Source organism: Trachurus trachurus (assembly GCF_905171665.1).
Source record: "Trachurus trachurus genome assembly, chromosome: 5".
NCBI lineage: Eukaryota > Metazoa > Chordata > Actinopteri > Carangiformes > Carangidae > Trachurus > Trachurus trachurus.
The window spans coordinates 26,798,949-26,818,481 of NC_139896.1; the positions used below are offsets into that span (position 1 = coordinate 26,798,949).

Consider the following 19,533-nt stretch of genomic DNA (forward strand, 5'->3'; position numbering starts at 1 on the left):
ATGGCCATGAAGGAGAGGACCTCATGATGCTGTGGAAAGCATGTTTTTTTCACAAAAATATGATTTTTGCATGTAAAAGTAAATTTTCTTGCTGTCAACTTAATCAACTGTTGTGCCAAAGCAAATTGATTCAGGTAGAAAAACTTATATGATACATGATGATGAACTACTAACACATAAAACCATGTGATGATGCTGGCTGAAAATTAGCCTGAATTTCTAAGAGAGGTCGTTTTTTCTATAATGGGGGTGTTGGGGTAAAGTGAGACAAATGCTGCAGGGTAAAGTGAGACCACGGATGTATTATAATAAATCCATGAGTGAGACACTGTGAGCACACCACACACACAGATTTACACTAGAATCTCGTCCCCCAAGCCAGAAATCTCGCGTGATCAAACATGATCTGTAGCCACACTGCTTTGTTATGCTATGTGCTCTCAGTCAGCTCACTTCTTCATTGGTTACATTCAATTTTAGTCACATTCCACTTTGTCGGATCCCCACACATAAAAGAGGACTTTTAATCAAAATGGTCACCATTGTCGGGTCCTACAATCTGACCCCCAGACTATCTAACTGGTTCTATCTGTCATTTGAATGTTAATTAAAACATTTTGTGTTGTATTTGATTTTGTTCTTGAGTCACTTTGTGTTGAGAAAAAAAGGTGCTTATTTGACCAATCCCCATGATTCTGCTACTAGTCCGACATTAGTTCTGGAAAGTGTGGTTGTCAAGCTAGGTTTCTCTAGGTTTTTCCTTTTTTCCGTGAACAGGCTATACATCTTTTACCTTCCAGAAAAACAAATATTGAGTAAGGATTTTTCGTTTTTGGAGGTCACAATGTTGTCCGGGTAAATATTCAGTAAACATAACTTTGGTTTGAGAGGTAGGCTAATGATTTGACTGGGTAGGTTCAACACAAAAATATACTACCAGAGGGCATTCCCACATGAGTATATTTGGGTTAAAAAGGTGCAGCTTGGGGTTATAGCCTATATTGCTGCTTAGAATTTGTATTCACAGTTTGAGTTTGAGCTATAAAACAAGCTCTGGACTATTCTTCCTCTGTTTAATTTTCTTGCTAATCTGATTTCCATGATTGTAATATCTATGTTTTGTGATGACTCTTTGGGTTTACTTACAAAGACATTACATAAAAAAGACACCTGCCCCTTGGAGTCTGAAAATCTCATTGTAAAGTCTTCAAGGGTAGACAGTGGGGGAAGTTTCAAGTTGAAGATATTCTATATGTGGCCCTATGTTCTTCGAAAGACAGAATAAGTATGATTGTCTTTAAAGAGGTCGCCCAAGTTTTAAACTTGGTGTCTGCTTCCAGACTGAAAGTCATTATTACCATAGATAGGAAAAAACTGTGATAACTTGGAAGTCTCTCCCAAGTTTACCGAAGCGCTGTGCCAAATCATTGCTGTCTGTTTGATTAGTCTGTTCTTGTTGGCTGAATATATATATAAATTTAAAGGAATGTTAATTGAAGAGATTCCATTGAAACCCAGACGGGTGGGTGTTCACAAAATAAAACATTCCTGCTCTGATTTGAGCTGGCCAATAATACCACATAGGATTTGGTAGCTGTAGCCTAATCCACCTCTATTATATTATCTATTATTATATCATATGGTAGATAAAACAATCAGAGCCTGAGCCTGGGATGCCTATTGTTCCAAATGAAGGAGGAGAAGAGATTTTTAAGTGAATTAGAAAATGAAAGTGGGGAAACAAGTGGAATAGATTGAAAAAAATACAAATACTTGGGTAGAATTAACTTTTTTAAAACGTTGATGCGCCTGATCATAGATTAAGGTATTCTTGTCCACCTGTTCGTAAACTGTGTAACTTTATCTGTTAAGGGATTGTAGTTCGTGGGACAATTTTATCGATGGTAGGAGTGATCTCCACACCCAAATACAAATTGAATTTGACCCCCAGGGTCAAATTCCCTGGGGTTTGAATTTGACCCCCAGGGTCAAATTCAACCTGGGGCTCTAGTTTCCTAATATTTTAGGTCTAAAAGAAGGAATCTGAAGATTTTCTTTTTAATTACTCCTGTTCTGCAGTAGTTCTGTCTGTCCCTATATAATGGGAGCAGACCTATCTTACGCTGTTTAGGCTGCACATCCCTCAAAGCCGTATTTTTTTCCACGGACAGCATCAGATGGCTTCAAACATACACTGAGGGGGTTGTTCACGTCAAGAAATCCGACATGTTTGTAAATGGAGCTGTAATACAAAGTCTCACGAAGTCTCACGCAAACTTGCGAAGTCTCGTGTGAGAGTCAAGTTGACGGCTAACTATGTTTACAGGTCGTCTGAAGCTCCGTTTACAAACTTGTCAGCTTTCTTGGTGTATGTTTGAAGCCATCTGACGTTGTCTGTGAGTTAAAAAAAGTGGTTTTGTAGGATGTTAAAAGCCTAAACTTGAAATTGCGCTGTTTATTATTATTCTTCTTCTCCGACTTCATGCCTCAATTTCGCCCCTTTCCCAAATGCGAAAACACGTCTACTTTTGCGCGGACGTCCGGCCTGATCCGAAATTTGATATTTTTGGGTGGTCGCACATGGTCGACGCGAAATGGCGAAAGATCGATCTGCTCTTATTATACGCTGCCGTGGCGATGCAGGGACAGACACAACTACTACAGAACACGAGACATTAAAACGGAAATCTTCAGAATCATTCTTTTAGACCTAAAATATTAGGAAACTAGAGCCACAGGTTGAATTTGCCTTGAATTGTCCTTTAAAATGGGATAAAGCCCAGAATTTTCCCTGGTCAAGAGATGTCTCTGCAGTATTTTCTCTTTCTGAGTTCTATCATATTTCAAGTAATAATTTGTGTGTAATAAATGTTCAAATGAAGGGGATCACTACACAGATCCATAATGAGCATTAAACTTAGGGAGGGGTCAGTCGCTGTGCGCACAGTTGAGATCTGCTGTTGCTGGTGGTGATTGAAGCAGGCTGGTATAAGGCATGAAGAGCAGCTTCTGTGTGTTTTGTGTGATCTTGATATTGTTGAGGATGAATTTCACTTTCTGTTTCAATGCCCTCTGTGCAACGAACTGAGGAAATCCTTGAAAAAGGTCAGGCGTTGGAGGTCTCAGTGTGACATGGTTGGTTTTTCTATGTCCTCACCAGATTTATTGAAACAGCATTGGACATCAAGACAGAAAACACGTCCTACCTAAGGATACAACTTACTATTATACATTTTGGGAAATTTGCCTGTGTGCTCTGAAATTCTCGTTGCATGAGTCTATGGATCCAAACATGAGACGTTTATCGCAGTGTCATGAACAGTATTAATTGTACCCAGCCCACACGGGCTTACAAGACACTAAACAATACAAATACTAACCATCTTTGAATGTGCATGACACTGCAATAAACAAATCAGACAACCTCAAATGTGCACAAACAGTAGGCTCAGGGCCGTTGTATAGGGGAGAAAGGTGATGATAATTCTTGGGGGGCCCACAAAAAATCCCAGTAGTCTAATCTTTGTATGACTGAATTATTCTGCATAAGACCCTGACTAATACCAGATTTGCTAATACTAATTGTAATGCTGCATTAGCATCAAAACAAAGTGGGCTAAATAAAAATGATAATACGTACGTAGTCAAAGAATAAAAGTGGAAAAGTCAGAGGGCATGGGCCCACTTTAGTATTCTTTCAGGGGCCCCACCCACGAGTGGTGTGAGTGCTCTGATGGTTGTGTCTGTAGACTTCTGTCATGCGCACTGAGAGGCAGAGAGGGGTTACTGTGCCGTGCTGGGCCGTCCTCGCTTGGAATTTCCTCTCACACTACTACAAAGCCAAGCCTTCACGTGTCTGTTTACCGAGCGAATTCCACGTGTGTATGCAGCAGGCCCCGCCTCCGCCCACCGGAGGTGATAAAAGTTTAGCCCGTGTCCATGTCTGAGAGAATCCTTGAGAAGTTGAGAAGGAGTTGTGTCAGTGCTGCAGTCCGACTGTTATTTGTCAGAGGTTTAGGGTTAAGTCAGCCTCGGGGTTTGGTCTCAACGGTGCTGCTGTGAAACTTGAAGTGAAAAACAACACGGACAGAGGCAGATCAAGATTATTCTACCAGGCTGGAACCAGGAGGACTGACTGCACTGAGGTCTGAATCTAATGTAAGTAAAACCACTCAGATGGTTGAACTCAATGTTTTTTCACCATTTGATGTGTTGGATTTCTGTTTCTGTTTTTGTTAGTTAATAACACTACAGACAGCTATCTGTTCCCATGTAATATAATCCACTACAGTCTCTATAGGCAGCTATAGATCCTCAAAGGTCGAACCTGGTTTTATATTTTCCAGTCTTATAGATGGCACTTTAACAGGATGAATAACTTCCATTAACCATATGGCCTGGAATAGATCAGATTTATTTATATAGCTACACGTTTCAAACTCTTGGCTTCACTGCTTCTCTTCTGAACTTCCCAACGATTGTTATCGGAGTTTTTTTTTTGTGTGTGTGTGTGTGTGGGTGTGTGGGTGCGTGGGTGCGTGTGTGCGTGCGTATGCGCGCGCCTGTGTGTGTGTTGTTGGGGAGGGAGGTCGGCCAGGTCCTCCAGACAGTGACAGCCCAGTTTGACTGGCCTACATGAGTCTCAGCCTCACGTGGAGCGCTGTAGTAACTGGGAGGGTCTACTCTCCCTCAACCGGCACATGCTCGACTCCTTCTCCCGCCACAGTCTTGAATCCTCCTCCCGGCTCCGCCCCCCCTGTGCTCCTCTCTCTGACGTCCTATCCCGTGTAGTGCAGGGAGGGAAAAAGTTCAGCTCATGACTATTCATCATTATCCATTCATTCTGTGCAGGTGTCTTGAAAGTCAAGTCACACTTAGATGTGTAGTGTCCATTCAAAATCTGTATTATATTTTATAATATTATATTATATAGCCTATAATAATAATCAGTAATGCAACACAGAGGGTCAAAGGAGAAAAGAACAAAACAAAGCAAAAGAGAATGAAAAAAAAGAAGAAACTCAGCCATATCCAGTGGTGGTGGTATTAATGAATGTGAATGTGATTTTTATTATCATTATAAGACTTAAGCTTATATATTACCCTAAGGCCACCATTTGAATTCAGTATTTGATAGGACCACGGGATGATGGTAATTTTACATGTGGGTGGTGGGTGTAACCCGCAGGAACTCTAAAAAAAGAAAGTTGAACTAACCATGAGTAAAGAATGAATGGGCTGTAGCTATTTCCAGGAAAACGCCTCAGTACATGATGTCAGTCTTGTGTGCTCTGCTGGAACTGTGGCCAAGCAGGCTGATGCAGCAGGAGCTGGTGTAGGCTACTTATACATTTTGGCTTCACTGCTTCTCTTCTAAACTTCCCAACGATTGTTATCGGAGTTAGTTGTGTGTGTGTGTGTGTGTGTGTGTGTGTGTGTGTGTGTGTGTGTGTGTGTGTGTGTGTGTGTGTGTGTGTGTGTGTGTGTGTGTGTGTGTGTGTGTGTGTGTGTGTGTGTGTGTGTGTGTGTGTGTGTGTGTGCGTGCGTGCGTATGCGCGCGCGCCTGTGTGTTGTTGTTGGGGAGGGAGGTCGGCCAGGTCCTCCAGACAGTGACAGCCCAGTTTGACTGGCCTACATGAGTCTCAGCCTCACGTGGAGCGCTGTAGTAACTGGGAGGGTCTACTCTGCTGCTGGATCCTCAACCGGCACATACTCGACTCCTTCTCCCGCCACAGTCTTGAATCCTCCTCCCGGCTCCGCCCCCCCTGTGCTCCTCTCTCTGACGTCCTATCCCGTGTAGTGCAGGGAGGGGAAAAGTTAAGCTCATGACTATTCATCATTATCCATTCATTCTGTGCAGGTGTCTTGAAAGTCAAGTCACACTTAGATGTGTAGTGTCCATTCAAAATCTGTATTATATTTTATAATATTATATTATATAGCCTATAATAATAATCAGTAATGCAACACAGAGGGTCAAAGGAGAAGAGAACAAAACAAAGCAAAAGAGAATGAAAAAAAAGAAGAAACTCAGCCATATCCAGTGGTGGTGGTATTAATGAATCTGAATGTGATTTGTATTATTATTATAAGATTTAAGTTTATATATTACCCTAAGGCCACCATTTGAATTCAGTAGTAATCTGATAGGACCACGGGATGATGGTAATTTTACATGTGGGTGTAACCTGCAGGAACTCTAGAAAAAAATTGAACTAACCAAGAGCAAAGAATGAATGGGCTGTAGCTATTTCCTGGAAAACGCCTCAGTGGCCTACATGATGTCAGTCTTGTGCGCTCTGCTGGAACTGTGGCCAAGTATGCAGCAGGAGCTGGTGTACTTATACATTTTGGCTTCACTGCTTCTCTTCTAAACTTCCCAACGATTGTTATCGGAGTTAGTTTTGTGTGTGTGTGTGTGTGTGTGTGTGTGTGTGTGTGTGTGTGTGTGTGTGTGTGTGTGTGTGGGTGTGGGGGTGCGTGCGTGCGTATGCGCGCGCGCCTGTGTGTGTGTTGTTGGGGAGGGAGGTCGGCCAGGTCCTCCAGACAGTGACAGCCCAGTTTGACTGGCCTACATGAGTCTCAGCCTCACGTGGAGCGCTGTAGTAACTGGGAGGGTCTACTCTCCCTCAACCGGCACATGCTCGACTCCTTCTCCCGCCACAGTCTTGAATCCTCCTCCCGGCTCCGCCCCCCCTGTGCTCCTCTCTCTGACGTCCTATCCCGTGTAGTGCAGGGAGGGAAAAAGTTCAGCTCATGACTATTCATCATTATCCATTCATTCTGTGCAGGTGTCTTGAAAGTCAAGTCACACTTAGATGTGTAGTGTCCATTCAAAATCTGTATTATATTTTATAATATTATATTATATAGCCTATAATAATAATCAGTAATGCAACACAGAGGGTCAAAGGAGAAGAGAACAAAACAAAGCAAAAGAGAATGAAAAAAAAGAAAGAAACTCAGCCATATCCAGTGGTGGTGGTATTAATGAATCTGAATGTGATTTTGTTTTTGTTATTACAAGATTTAGGCTTATATATTACCCTAAGGCCACCATTTGAATTCAGTAATCTGATAGGACCACGGGATGATGTTGGTAATTTTACATGTGGGTGTAACCTGCAGAAACTCTAAAAAAAAAAAAATTGAACTAACCAAGAGCAAAGAATGAATGGGCTGTAGCTATTTCCTGGAAAACGCCTCAGTACATGATGTCAGTCTTGTGTGCTCTGCTGGAACTGTGGCCAAGTCAGCTGATGCAGCAGGAGCTGGTGTACTTATACATTTTTACGAAACAGTTGAACATTAATGGTTCTGGTGAAGAACACACATTTTGGACACTAGACTTTGCTGAGACAGACATTACATCAGCCTTCAGTGTGAGTGTGATTGGTCAACCACTAATATTGCAAGGCTACATGTATTTAAACAGATTATTGACAAAAGTTGCTCCACTGAGTCCTGAACCTGCCATCCTCTCAGAACAGGAGACGTCCCTGTGCTGTGACACAACTTCATCAGCATTAGCAGCCATTAGTGTCCTTTGTGTTACTAGTACTACTCTAATCAAACGTGGCCTCTCCTCTCCTACAGTGCTTATGTTGGATAATGAGGGTGGGATGGGACGGGTTTCTGTTTATTGTTCTCTCAAAAGTGGAATTCTGGGAACGCTGCCCAGCCCTTCCTGGACCACTGTTATTACTTATTTATTAATACGTTCCTGAGACAGAGCTGGTCTTCGTCTAGAAGTGCTGTACACATGTATTAATGTTAAAAGTATTGATCTGGTCATCACAAATCTAACATTTCAAATAAATTTTAATAACAGAATATGAATATTCTTGATGTGTGGTGTTGGTGTGTTGAGCCGACTCCCCACAGACGGTGTGACACTGCCACCTAGTGTTGACTCTCTGTACTTACAGTGAGAGATTACTCAGCTAAGGACTTGTCCTTACATGTCTGTCTGAGATTATGTCTGGGCATGTACCACTGGTTAACATCAGAGGGCCCAATGAGTCACTGACTGCCATCTGCCCTGTTATAAAGAGCTCCGCAGTGACACCAGATGCTCAGTACTGAGGAAGCTCAAACTGGGTAGAACCATGGTAAGACAAAATTTCTACTTTAAAAATATTTGGCTGGTGTCAGGATTCAGTGATCTTTCAGGTAGTGACAGAAATCTAACAGGGAATTCATTTAATTACTCACTCAGGAGGGATCCCTCCTGGTTTCTCTTGTTTCTTCTTGGGAGTTTTTCCTCAGTGGATGTGATCGAGGGTCTAAGGACAGTGGATGTTGTCAGACAAACTGTTGACTAACCCAATGCTTTTTCTCTGTTTCCTCCAGTGTGGAATGATGGCTACTAATAAGCGGATCCTGAGTTCCCTTGGGAATGGCCCCACTCGACGAAACCTGTTCGGCCCCGTCGACCGAGAGCTTCTGCAGGCGGAGTACCAGGCCGCCCTGCAGAAAGAGCTGGAGGAAGCTACACAGCGCTGGGGCTACGACTTCGTTTCAGACAAGCCGCTGGAGAACAGCGACTTCCAGTGGGAGGGCATCCCAGGTAGCAAGGTGCCACTGCTCTACAGACCCTGTATGCTCGGTGTGGGTCAGAGGCGTGCAGTGGCAAAGGTTAGCCCCAAAAGAGGGAGAGTGGAGCCACCACGGAGGGAGAAGGAGAACATCAACCCAGGTACACCGGAGAGATGTCTTCGCAATCTGAAGATCCTGGAAAAAACACCGGAGAAAAGAGAGAACAGAGAGAACAGAGCAGCGAAGAGGAAACAGACAAACATTACAGGTAGATATTTGATTTTGAACAGTCATTGTGGAGCATTGTCATTTCTGGTGGTTGTGCATGAGCTGACTTCACTGGTCTTTATCCCAACAGATTTCTATCAGGCTAAAAGAAAAGTGGTTGGGATGCCACGCAAATCCGGGGAGTGAATTTTTGGTCCAGATTACTGCAAATGTGCCAATATTCCAAGACAACACAGACAATACTACACTCAGGAATAATCCACTCTGCACAGACTCTGCACAGTCACTCACCAGCAGGTCCTGTACCCAGTGACTCATCAGAAAAACAGAAGGGACTTCAACTACGCACGATTACTACAAGAGAAATTAGGGTACTGTATTCACCCTGAGAGGGTTGGTGTGTTTCCCAGTGGTAAGAAGGAGACATTTGAGCAGAGAAGATTAACGATAATCTCTCAAATCAGTGGATTTATACTCATTTGGATAAAGGGGATGCCAAAGTGTTGAGTGACGTTTCCTACCGTACATTCCATAGTGCTGAAAATGTAGTCACTTCTCTGTACTGTAGAAACTCTGTTGCTCTAGCGGCGCAGAGATGTGATGAATGAGGATATTTTTTATTACTGTATACACTTGAAACAGATGTTATGTGGGTTAACACCACCCTGTCTTTTAACGATATTAAGGCGTGTCTGGAGCTAAGCTGCAGAATGGTTAAAATGGTAGAGAATGGATGAAGCCCTTTGGCTCCTTTATTCAAATCCACTAATGTTTTTTTTCTACGATGTTCTTTCTTTATGTGTGTCATGTGGGCAAGGAGTGGTTTTTTTTATTATCAATAAGCACTTATCCAAAGTGTATTATGCGTTATATATCCAGCTGTACAATCATGTTTTTTCTACCATCATGTACTCACAGGAAAACACTTGAAGAGTACAGATATCCTGTACATGCAGTTGCTTTGCTTTGATCCTAAGTGACAGAAGTGCCATCATGTCCTCTTCCATCCACTGTATGTTGAATTATTTTTAAAGTAGACCACCACAAGTGCCCTGATCAGACTCTGACATGTGTACAGCACCAGATAATGTAGGTTAGGACTGTAGCACCATGTCTTTGAAACACTTCTAAGTAGGTTTATTCAGATATATATCATATATTTATCAATAGAGTTTTAATACATCACAAAAAAACACTGCAGTATTGCACAGTCATCTGATAGGTGGTTTATCCACAACACTCAGTATCAAGTGCCGTCATGGTATTTGTTTTCATATTTGAAGCACCATAAAGGACAATCCGAAGACAGTGTTCTCAGAAGCAAATGTGTTATTTACTAAGCTAAAGCTATGTGCTTTATTCTTTTCTATTTGGACAATGTGTTATTATGTTTTTTTTTCCACAACACATGTATGTCTATGTTGGCAATCCTGTTGCTAAGGGTAATCTGAATGGGTGTCAAACAAGATCACTGTAATGCTAATCTGTATGAACTGACAGCTTTGAAATGTTTGCCTCTAAAACAAAGTGAAGCAAATAACAGCATTACCCCAAACAATGAATGCACTTCTGTTATAAATGCTGGTGCACAGGTCCTGCATATTGTTTTATGTTAAAAGCTAGAAATGAAAAAATCTATCCGTTTTTTTGTATTTATTGTGAGATACTATGCCTAATTTAGTTTTTGTTTGAATTATTATGAGAATTCCAAATTTCAATAAAATATTCAAATTAAGTTTTTTTGTGAATGTCTTTACTGTGTCTTCTTCCAATTCAAAAGTTACTGTGTAAATGTGTCACATGTATGTTGATGTGACCCCGACTGTGTTGTTAAACGGTCACCAGCTATCAGAACCATCAGCAGAGGGAAGTTGTTACTCTTTCTTTAGTTGTGTCATATTAGTGCTCTGAGCTCTGATCTGTTCCTCAGCAGTGGTCAAATGTACAGTAAGTTCATTTACACAAGGCTGTCCTTTGGAGACTTTCTGTAATAATGTTTCTGTTTGATGCTATCTCATGATTCAAAGACCACCTTTGTGTTCATGACTCGTGAAATGTATGACAGCTTCAGTTAGAGACTGTCAGCAGATTTAAATTCTAGATACAAAACATTTCAGGTCAGTTACAATTAAGTCTAGACTCTATATTTATGAACCAACTCACAACAGTGCAATACTATGCTGCATCAGTTTTAATCATCAGTACCATAATGGATTTCATTAAGGATGTGCAACTGTCATTTGTGTGCAGAGGAAGTTCTTTCACTTTAAGTGTTTTGCATTTTATGAAGCAACATTTATCCCTCCATCAGATATTCCCAACAGCCTGCCCATGGATGAAGACGTGTTGCTCCTACTTACGTACTGAAAAGTATGATTGGTTTATTTTAAAGATGGTAGTAGTGGCACCAGCACTTGGTGGAAGTCGTGGTCCATGCATGATGTAGTGCACACCGGCTCTCTCTCCTCCAGCCTCTGCAGCATGGAGGTTGGCACCTGTACGCCTGCGCTCATCTGCCCCCACCTCCCCTACCCACCACCACACACACACACACACACACACACACACACACACACACACACACACACACACACACACACACACACACACACACACACACACACACACACACACACACACACACACACACACACCACCCCCACCATTTCACTCCATCATCTGTCCCTTAGCTCCCATCCATTATAGGGCAGTATTTGCATTTAGACTGACTGAGAGAGAGAAATGGAGGGAGGCGGGGGGAGCATATGACACAAAGGAGAGAGAGAGAGAGAGAGAGAGAGAGAGAGAGACAGATCAGAGCGTTAGAGGGAGGGAGAGGGAGTGGGAGGCTGCAGATATCAATGGCATTAACAATGGAGAATTAGGGAGCAGAGAGGTGATAGTCAGTCAGCCAGACGACGGCTGGGGGAGAGGAGAGCTAGCCTATTTGAGGAGGGAGTCTCCTCCTTGGCGAGCACAGGGAGGAGGAGGTGGAGGGGGAGGAGGAGGAGGAGGAAGATGGGCCTCGAACACAGACTTGCAATGGCACTGCAAAAATTGGATTAAAGCAGTATGGTAACGTTTCTGATTTAATTTCTCGCTGTGCTGCTTGTGTTTCATCCTCATGTGTTCATGACATCCATCGGCTTGTGTCTGGTGTGCACAGTGTGTCTCCTGCCGAGTGGAGAAGACACACTTGTCCTCTTTGGGCTTTTTTTTTTTCAACGCCACAGACATCTGCCATATCCATCCTCCTCATCCTCACCACCTCACATCTCTCCTCCCAGCCTCCAGGAGCTGTGAACTTTGCAGCGAAATAACACGGTAATAGAGCGGAGCATCAGTGCAGCCATCGCTGTGTTGTTTTTGTTGTATCGTAGGTATAGCCTATGTGTGTGTGTGGACCGTGCACCCCCTCCTCCTGAATCAGCCCACTTTCTCTGAGAGGATCATGAAATCATGATTAACCACCGGGGACTGCAGCACTCATCTGATTTTCCTTGCCGTTACAATGTGATTGTAACATACTAAATACGCGCGCATGCACGCACGCACGCACGCACGCACGCACCCACACCGCCTGCCTCGCTTCGCTCTGGGTGATTTATTATAGGACAGGGAGCTTGTGCTCATTTCACACTGTCACGCAAATAAAAACACAAATAAATCCGCGCCCCCCTGTCCCGTCCAGAGAAATGAGAGCAGCGCAGTGAGATGTTCGGTGTCATGTGTTCGCCTGAGCTCGTGTTTGCAGGTTCTGATTACAGTGTTTTGACGTCAGGCAGAGGGTCATTAACAGCCCCGCCATCTGCCGGGCCACGCAGACACATACAACACTGACAGGGAATCCCCACCGCGGATCAATGATCACAACAGTGTGCCATAAGACAAAAGGTAGACACATACAGGTTGATGCCAGAGTCAGACAGAGGCCAACATTTCCTCATCATAACTGTCTCATTGCTACACACCATCATTGTCTTAATGCATGATGCAGCTTGTTTTCACTTTTACTCCCCATAATGAATCTTCATAGGAGAGGTGCTGCATAATGAAGCTGAGTTCCTGCATCTGTGCTGGGTTGGAAGTAGACTAATTATCTCTAATCTAATTAATGCATGGTGGCCTTTGTGTGTAGCCTACTCTCTGATGCCACCACCCAATCTGTAACTGGTACAAGTAACTGCAACATAACTCATATCATATGGTCTTTTTATGTACACAGTGATTTTTGATTTGTTATCATAGACAGTTTTTATGCATTCCTTTGAAAGAAGAAGCTCCACCTATCATCAAAGTAAATGTTTGGTTGATTATGGAAACTTCAGTTTGTGCATATGTTGAATTGAATATTCATCTATTGGAAAATGTCACATTTTTGTGTCCAAAAGTGAGTGGAAACAAATAAATTGCAACAGAACTTCTGTGCAGTATTAGTTCAAGTTACATAGGTCCTATCAGGAAACTCCAGGGATATGATTATTAAATAATAACTCTTTAATTTACAGCCTGTTCTATACATAGTACAATTTCTGGAAAGTTAGTTATTACAGAGGAGTTTGCCTGTTCTGGCATCATTGATAACATTACACTCCACTTGTTTTCAGTTCCATACAGCTCAGTCTGTGTGCACGTCTACACGAGTACATTTCAGTACAGATAATGCACGTTCTATTTGAGAAAAATCATGTTGCTTTTTCCACATTTGGTGACTGCTCCCTGTCCTCTCTTCTCCCTTCAGCTGGACAAGAGTGAGGTGGCAACTCTATGCATACCCTCCACCACCAACCATGGAGGTTCTGACAGTAACATTAGCGTGGACGGAGCGGGGGCAGCGTCTGCTGGGGTCATGGCTGGGGGAGCTGAGGGTTCGACGGTCGGGGAGCCACAGCGCACGCGAGCAGCTCTGGAGCACCTGCAGCAGAAGATCCTGAAGGTCACCGAGCAGATCCGCGTGGAGCAGGAGGCCCGAGACGACAACGTTGCAGAGTACCTGAAGTTGGCCCACAACGCTGACAAACAGCAGGCGTCCAGGATCAAGCAGGTCTTTGAGAAGAAGAATCAGAAGTCAGCACAGACCATCGCACACTTGCACAAGAAACTAGAGCACTATCATAAGAAGCTAAAGGAGATAGAACAAGTAAGTGAGGAAGTGTGTAGTTAATGAGCTGCTGTGACTGTTTAATCATCTCGTGTTTGACACATACAAGTGCTCTATATTTGCGAGGACAATTGTTTCCAAATATAGACTGATGCTTCTCACCTCCTAACACCTGTATAAACCAATGCATCGCCCTGTGTCTCACCTAACTCTCTACAGGACCTGTTGTCCTCATCTTCCTACCGTTCTGTTTCTTAAACCTAGTCACCTCTCTCCTACCTTTGAGATCCTCCACTTCTCTGCTTCCTCATTTCTCTTCCCTCTCTACAGAATGGACCGGCCCGGCAGCCTAAGGATGTCCTGCGGGATATGCAGCAAGGATTAAAGGATGTGGGAGCTAACGTCCGTGCTGGGATAAGTGGTTTTGGAGGTGGAGTAGTTGAAGGAGTCAAAGGCGGCGTGTCTGCCTTCACTCACACAGCTGTGGTCTCCAAGCCCAGAGAGTTCGCCAGCCTTATCAGGAACAAGTTTGGCAGCGCAGATAACATCGCTCACCTTAAGGACACGCTCGAGGACGGAGTCGGGGGCCACTCCGAGGACGCGCCTACGCCTCGTGCGCTCAGTGGAAGCGCCACTCTGGTCTCCAGCCCAAAGTACGGCAGTGACGACGAGTGCTCCAGCGCCACTTCTGGGTCAGGAGCAGGCAGTAATTCTGGTGGAGCCGGGGGAGGAGGGGGAATATTAGGGCCAACAATGGGGAGTCCGAGGCTGGACGGGCACCACCATCACCACCATCACATGCATGGCTCATGGGACTCTTTACTTGAAGGTCTGCAGGAGATCAAAGCCAGCCAGGCACACATGGAGGACGCCATCGAGGACATGAAGGGCCAGTTGCAGAGTGACTATTCCTACATGACACAGTGCCTGCAAGAAGAGAGATACAGGTAGAGACCCTGGGACACCGGCAGCCACTCTCCATCCAGCTGCAAAGCAGTGATGACCTCGGGTTTAATCAGCACAGTGTACCTGTAGCTGGAGTAGAACACATTGCTCCATCTCTCCGTTTTAGTTAGATGTTCTTTAAACATTAGACAATGGTGCATTGGTTTGGAACTATTTTCAGATGTGGATTGATACACACACTTGGTGTTCTGTATTTAATGCAGCAGGACATGCAGAATAAACTTCAACTGCAGTGTTGCTACAATAATGTGTCACCCAACGGTGTGGAACAAACTACATTTGACTTTGATTACAGGGACCCAACTTTATTTACCAGGAGCACAGTGGACCCCTAACTTAAGATTTTAGGGGTGCAAGCAGGAAATTTAAGGGCGCGCACTGTAAATTGTCGTAAATCAAAGCAAATATTCACATTTTCTTTTCATTCATGATCCTCACACACATTGGCCTGACACCTGTAATGGCAGATTGCAGATTCTTTGAGTCGCCCCTTCCATGTTTCACCAGTGTTAAAAAAAACAGCCAATTTACTAGTTGCACATGCACAGGTACAAAAATTAACTTGCGTTGTCTCAAATTTTAGGGCCAGTCTGGAGCCCTGGATTAGGCTATACTGGCAATATGTGACTTCTGACGTGATTCAAGAGCCAAAGTTTCCCATAATTCCCTGCACAACATTTTGTCATTCTTATACACTTCTTACGTTCCTTTTGCTCTGTAAACTCAGGTACGAGCGACTTGAGGAGCAGCTGAATGACTTAACAGAGCTGCACCAGAATGAGATGACCAACCTTAAACAGGAGCTCGCCAGTATGGAAGAAAAAGTGGCCTACCAGTCATATGAGAGGGCCAGAGACATCCAGGTAAACGTCTGCTGCATCACTGGGGAGTAAAGTCAGGGTGGATGGACGGGTGACAACCAACATTGTTTATTTTATCCATGACAATTACATTATGTTTACCATCTTTTTACACTTGCATTGTACCCAAACTCCACCAATAACCAGTACACACCCACATTTTGTACCTATAGGATTGTTTATGCTGTTTACAAGGGCCATCAAGTCATATATAGCCTTTGACAGCTTGGCTTAAAGGGATATTTCAACATTTTGGCAAATTCACCCATTGCCATAATCCCTATATTCATAGCAGTAGGTTCATTATCTTTAATTGTCGGTGCAAGCCGCGGCTAGGCAGAGATACAAACTGCTCAGTTTATGCTACGGAGGCATATGGTATTTCTCGGTTTCCCCCATCAAACTCATCAAATACACAATCCAACAACTCCAAAACTCTCTGGTGGACAAGTTGTGACCTGCACATTCGCCACGCTATGAAATAATAACGTATAATTATGTAACATTACTGACACACAAAGCAAATACTCTGAACTACTTGCGCTTTTTAAATCACTCTGCCAAGTAACCATGTCAGGAATGTAGTTTTGGTTACGCATTTGCCTTGAAAACAACTCTGCCTTGTAACGTTAGATTATTATTTCGGTAACACTTTACTTGAAGGTCTCATTATAAGAGTGACATGTCACAGTCATGAACATGACATAAACATTATATCAATGTCATAACGTTGTTATTAAGTGTCATTCAGTTAACCCTAACCCTACAAACCCGGCTGTTATGACATTGACATAATGTTTATGACATGTTCATGACAGTGTCATGTCACTCTTATGATGAGACCTTCAAGTAAAGTGTTACCATTATTTCATAGCGTGGTGAATGTGCAGGTCACAACTTGTCCATGACAGCGTTTTGGAGTTGTTGGATTGTGTGTTTGATGAGTTTGATGGGGGAAATACCATATGCCTAAACTGAGCATCTTGTATGTCTGCCCCGCCGATCTAGAAACATCTTGCACCGACAATTAAAGGTAATGAACCTACTCCTAAAACTATAGGGATTATGGCAATGGGCGGATTTGCCAAAATGTTGAACTATCCCTTTAAGTATTTCTCTGAATTGTTAGATTCTCTTGACTGGATAAGAGATAATGTTTTAAAAGTAAATAAATAGGGTAAAAAAAAGTCACCAATGATGTTATTATTTATTGCATTTTATTGAATTATATTAAGTGTGTAACAGTATATCTATTGAGGAACTCACTCTGATGGTGTGGTTACTCTGGTTGTGTGTGTGTGTGTGTGTGTGGGTGCGTGCTTACAGGAGGCCGTAGAGTCGTGCCTGACCCGCATCACCAAGCTGGAGCTGCAGCAGCAGCAGCAGCAGGTGGTCCAGTTGGAAGGAGTGGAGAACGCCAACGCTCGGGCTCTGCTGGGTAAGCTCATCAACGTCATCCTGGCGCTGATGGCGGTGCTGCTGGTCTTCGTCTCCACTTTGGCCAACTTCATTACACCTCTGATGAAGACCCGAGCCCGGGTGGCCGCCACCGTCCTGCTGACTTTGCTGCTGTTCGTCCTGTGGAAGCAGTGGGACTTTGTGGAGACGTGGCTGCTGCCCAGCTGAGCTCCCTGTCGCAGACTCCAGAGGGGGACCAGAGAGGCACAGCTGGTTTCAATTCAGTCCCCACCACCAAAGGATACGGAGACTGAAATAGAATGAGAGCTGCTGCACTCGTTCCCTTTGAGTTTAAAGTGGGAGTATCTGAGGACAAAACACTGCACTTTGATTTGAGGACAGGGCAGGATCCAACGAACAGTGTGTTGAGAGACTGTGCTTAAAGGTGAAAGACTAAAGACATCATCTCATCTTGCCACAAATCTGTTGCTGTTGATTACGATCATCAGTTGCAATGCTGTCACCAAAAAAACTGTGTTTCTTGTAAGACATCTTTGGATGGTCTTCTCCAACTACTTACGATACATGAATTGCAAAGACAACTGACTATAAACTGCTGATCATGTGTTGCTGCAACCTTCATGTTGAAGCTAAAGCATATTTGAAAGGAAATGTATTTATACATGAATGTTCTGTGCTCATGCATGTCCCCGTGTGTGCACTGACACACATTTAGCTGGCATGAGGTAACATTTCTTCTATAACTGCCATTTTGTTGTCAGAGATACAGTGCAGGTACAGTGTGTTGTTCTCAGTGTCATTCCTGGTTTGTTTCACACCCTGCTGTTGAAGCCGTTAGACGCATTTCTTCCTTTTTGTCTTTTTCTTGAAGTTGGAGGAACAGTTTTTTTTAATTGCTGATATCTACTAAAATTCACATAACAACTGAACTATGTAAAATATGTTCTGTCCATAAATACTATTTCATGACCACTATTGTACTACTGCTATTATCCACAGTGTCAAACTACCTGGCATGTCAAATTGTATCAAGGTTTATATCCAGTTTGCAAAAAATAATTATTGCTGTTTTATTAAACGATGTGAAAAATAAACAATTTCAATTCCTAGGCTGATCACAGATGTATCTACAGCATTCTTTACTCAGACTGAACTCTAGAATTGAAATGATTTCAGACTGGGCAAGAGAGTAACATCTTACATAACTTAGATTGAGGAATGATGGTTTTGTTTTCTAATAATGTGGCTTATGTTAAAGTTGTAAATAATGACTTTATCAATAATTGATTAAGTGTTTACTGATGCTAAGAATACCTAGGAGCTTTTAGTAAGACCAACTTCCAGGTTGCCAGGTTGTCTCCTCAGACTAACTGAGGAAAAGGACAGTTTGGATGTATTTGGACCAAAATCTATTGATGAAGCAGTAAGTAGGGTAAAACTTTATAATAAGTACACACTTAACTAATGCTTAATTAGTTATGCATTAATCTTAATTCATAACAGATGAATACTCATTAGTATGTAGTTTATAAATACTCTGCGTGTTTGCAGTTATTGCTAATCAATGATGAGTTTAACTATGTTTATAAACTACATACTAATGAGTATTCATGTGTTATAAATGATGATTTCAGTATTTAATGCTTAACCAATACTTAATAGTGTGTAGGCATACTTATTATAAAGTGTTACCGTAATTAGGAATTTGCAAACATTATAACTGCAATATTAAAGAAACCTGTCATTGCTGCTCCAAGTATTGATTTATTGTAATAAGGCTTTTGATGGCAACTTAACCCTTGTTAAGAGTGTATTATAGCACCAATATAACAATAATAATAGTAATATGCAATTGCAATTGTTAGCATGTTAACGCCATATTATAAAAGACATAAGTGACATAACTTTGCTAACTAATTTCAGTGCTAAATGCTAACCTGTGGTTCAGCCTTTTGTGAGTGAAATGACATTATACAACGTTAATGCTGCTAACCAGGGCCGGCCCAAGCCTCCATGGGGCCCTCAGCAAAATCTTTATTTTGGTGCCCTCTATTACTACCAATAATACTGATTATGGATTATTTACTAACCTTTTGTAAATTGGGCAGGACTATGACAGAAAACTGGCGGGGTTATAACGTGGAAGTGGGTGGGGCTATAACGGAAAGTGGGCGGGGTAATGGAAAGTGGTCGCTATAACGGGTTTAGTGGGCGGGGCTTGGGCGGAAAGTGGGCGGGGCTGTAACTGTGAAGTGGGCGGGGCTACCAAAGTGGGCCTGGCTGTAACTGAAAGCGGGCGGGGCTTTTTCTGAACGTCAAAAAACCTTCCTGTGGATTTACGTTTCCAGGGTTTCAGTAGTCGTGGTAAATGCATGGAATTCATCTCATGGATGAAATCTTTTCATAGAAAATCTGTAAAAC

At 42.9% G+C, this 19,533-nt stretch overlaps 2 protein-coding genes across 3 annotated transcripts; both read left to right on the plus strand.

Moving 5' to 3' along the window:
* Positions 1-8,083: 8,083 nt before the first annotated feature.
* cdkn1a (cyclin dependent kinase inhibitor 1A) lies at positions 8,084-9,447 on the plus strand. Of its 2 annotated transcripts, none has more exons than XM_083972229.1 (3): positions 8,084-8,172; positions 8,353-8,806; positions 8,897-9,447. In XM_083972229.1, exons 2-3 carry the CDS (start codon positions 8,359-8,361, stop codon positions 8,950-8,952), a joined length of 504 nt encoding a protein of 167 aa, XP_083828355.1. In that variant the 5' UTR covers positions 8,084-8,172; positions 8,353-8,358; the 3' UTR covers positions 8,953-9,447. The 2 variants fall into 2 exon arrangements, with proteins under 2 accessions (XP_083828355.1, XP_083828354.1); XM_083972228.1 differs by having other exon boundaries at positions 8,093-8,111.
* A 1,800-nt stretch (positions 9,448-11,247) lies between these two features.
* tmcc2 (transmembrane and coiled-coil domain family 2) lies at positions 11,248-17,319 on the plus strand (the record flags this gene model as incomplete). The annotated part of the gene is made up of 5 exons (XM_083972157.1): positions 11,248-11,253; positions 13,508-13,906; positions 14,198-14,814; positions 15,561-15,696; positions 17,020-17,319. The coding sequence occupies 5 exons, from the start codon at positions 11,248-11,250 to the stop codon at positions 17,317-17,319; spliced, it is 1,458 nt and encodes a 485-aa protein (XP_083828283.1).
* Positions 17,320-19,533: the final 2,214 nt, after the last annotated feature.

What these genes read in the sequence shown, in the direction of transcription:
- cdkn1a (XM_083972228.1), top strand. An exon ending in GAAACAGACAAACATTACAG is followed by an intron (nt 8,807 to 8,896) that starts GTAGATATTTGA and finishes TTATCCCAACAG; the next exon opens with ATTTCTATCAGGCTAAAAGA.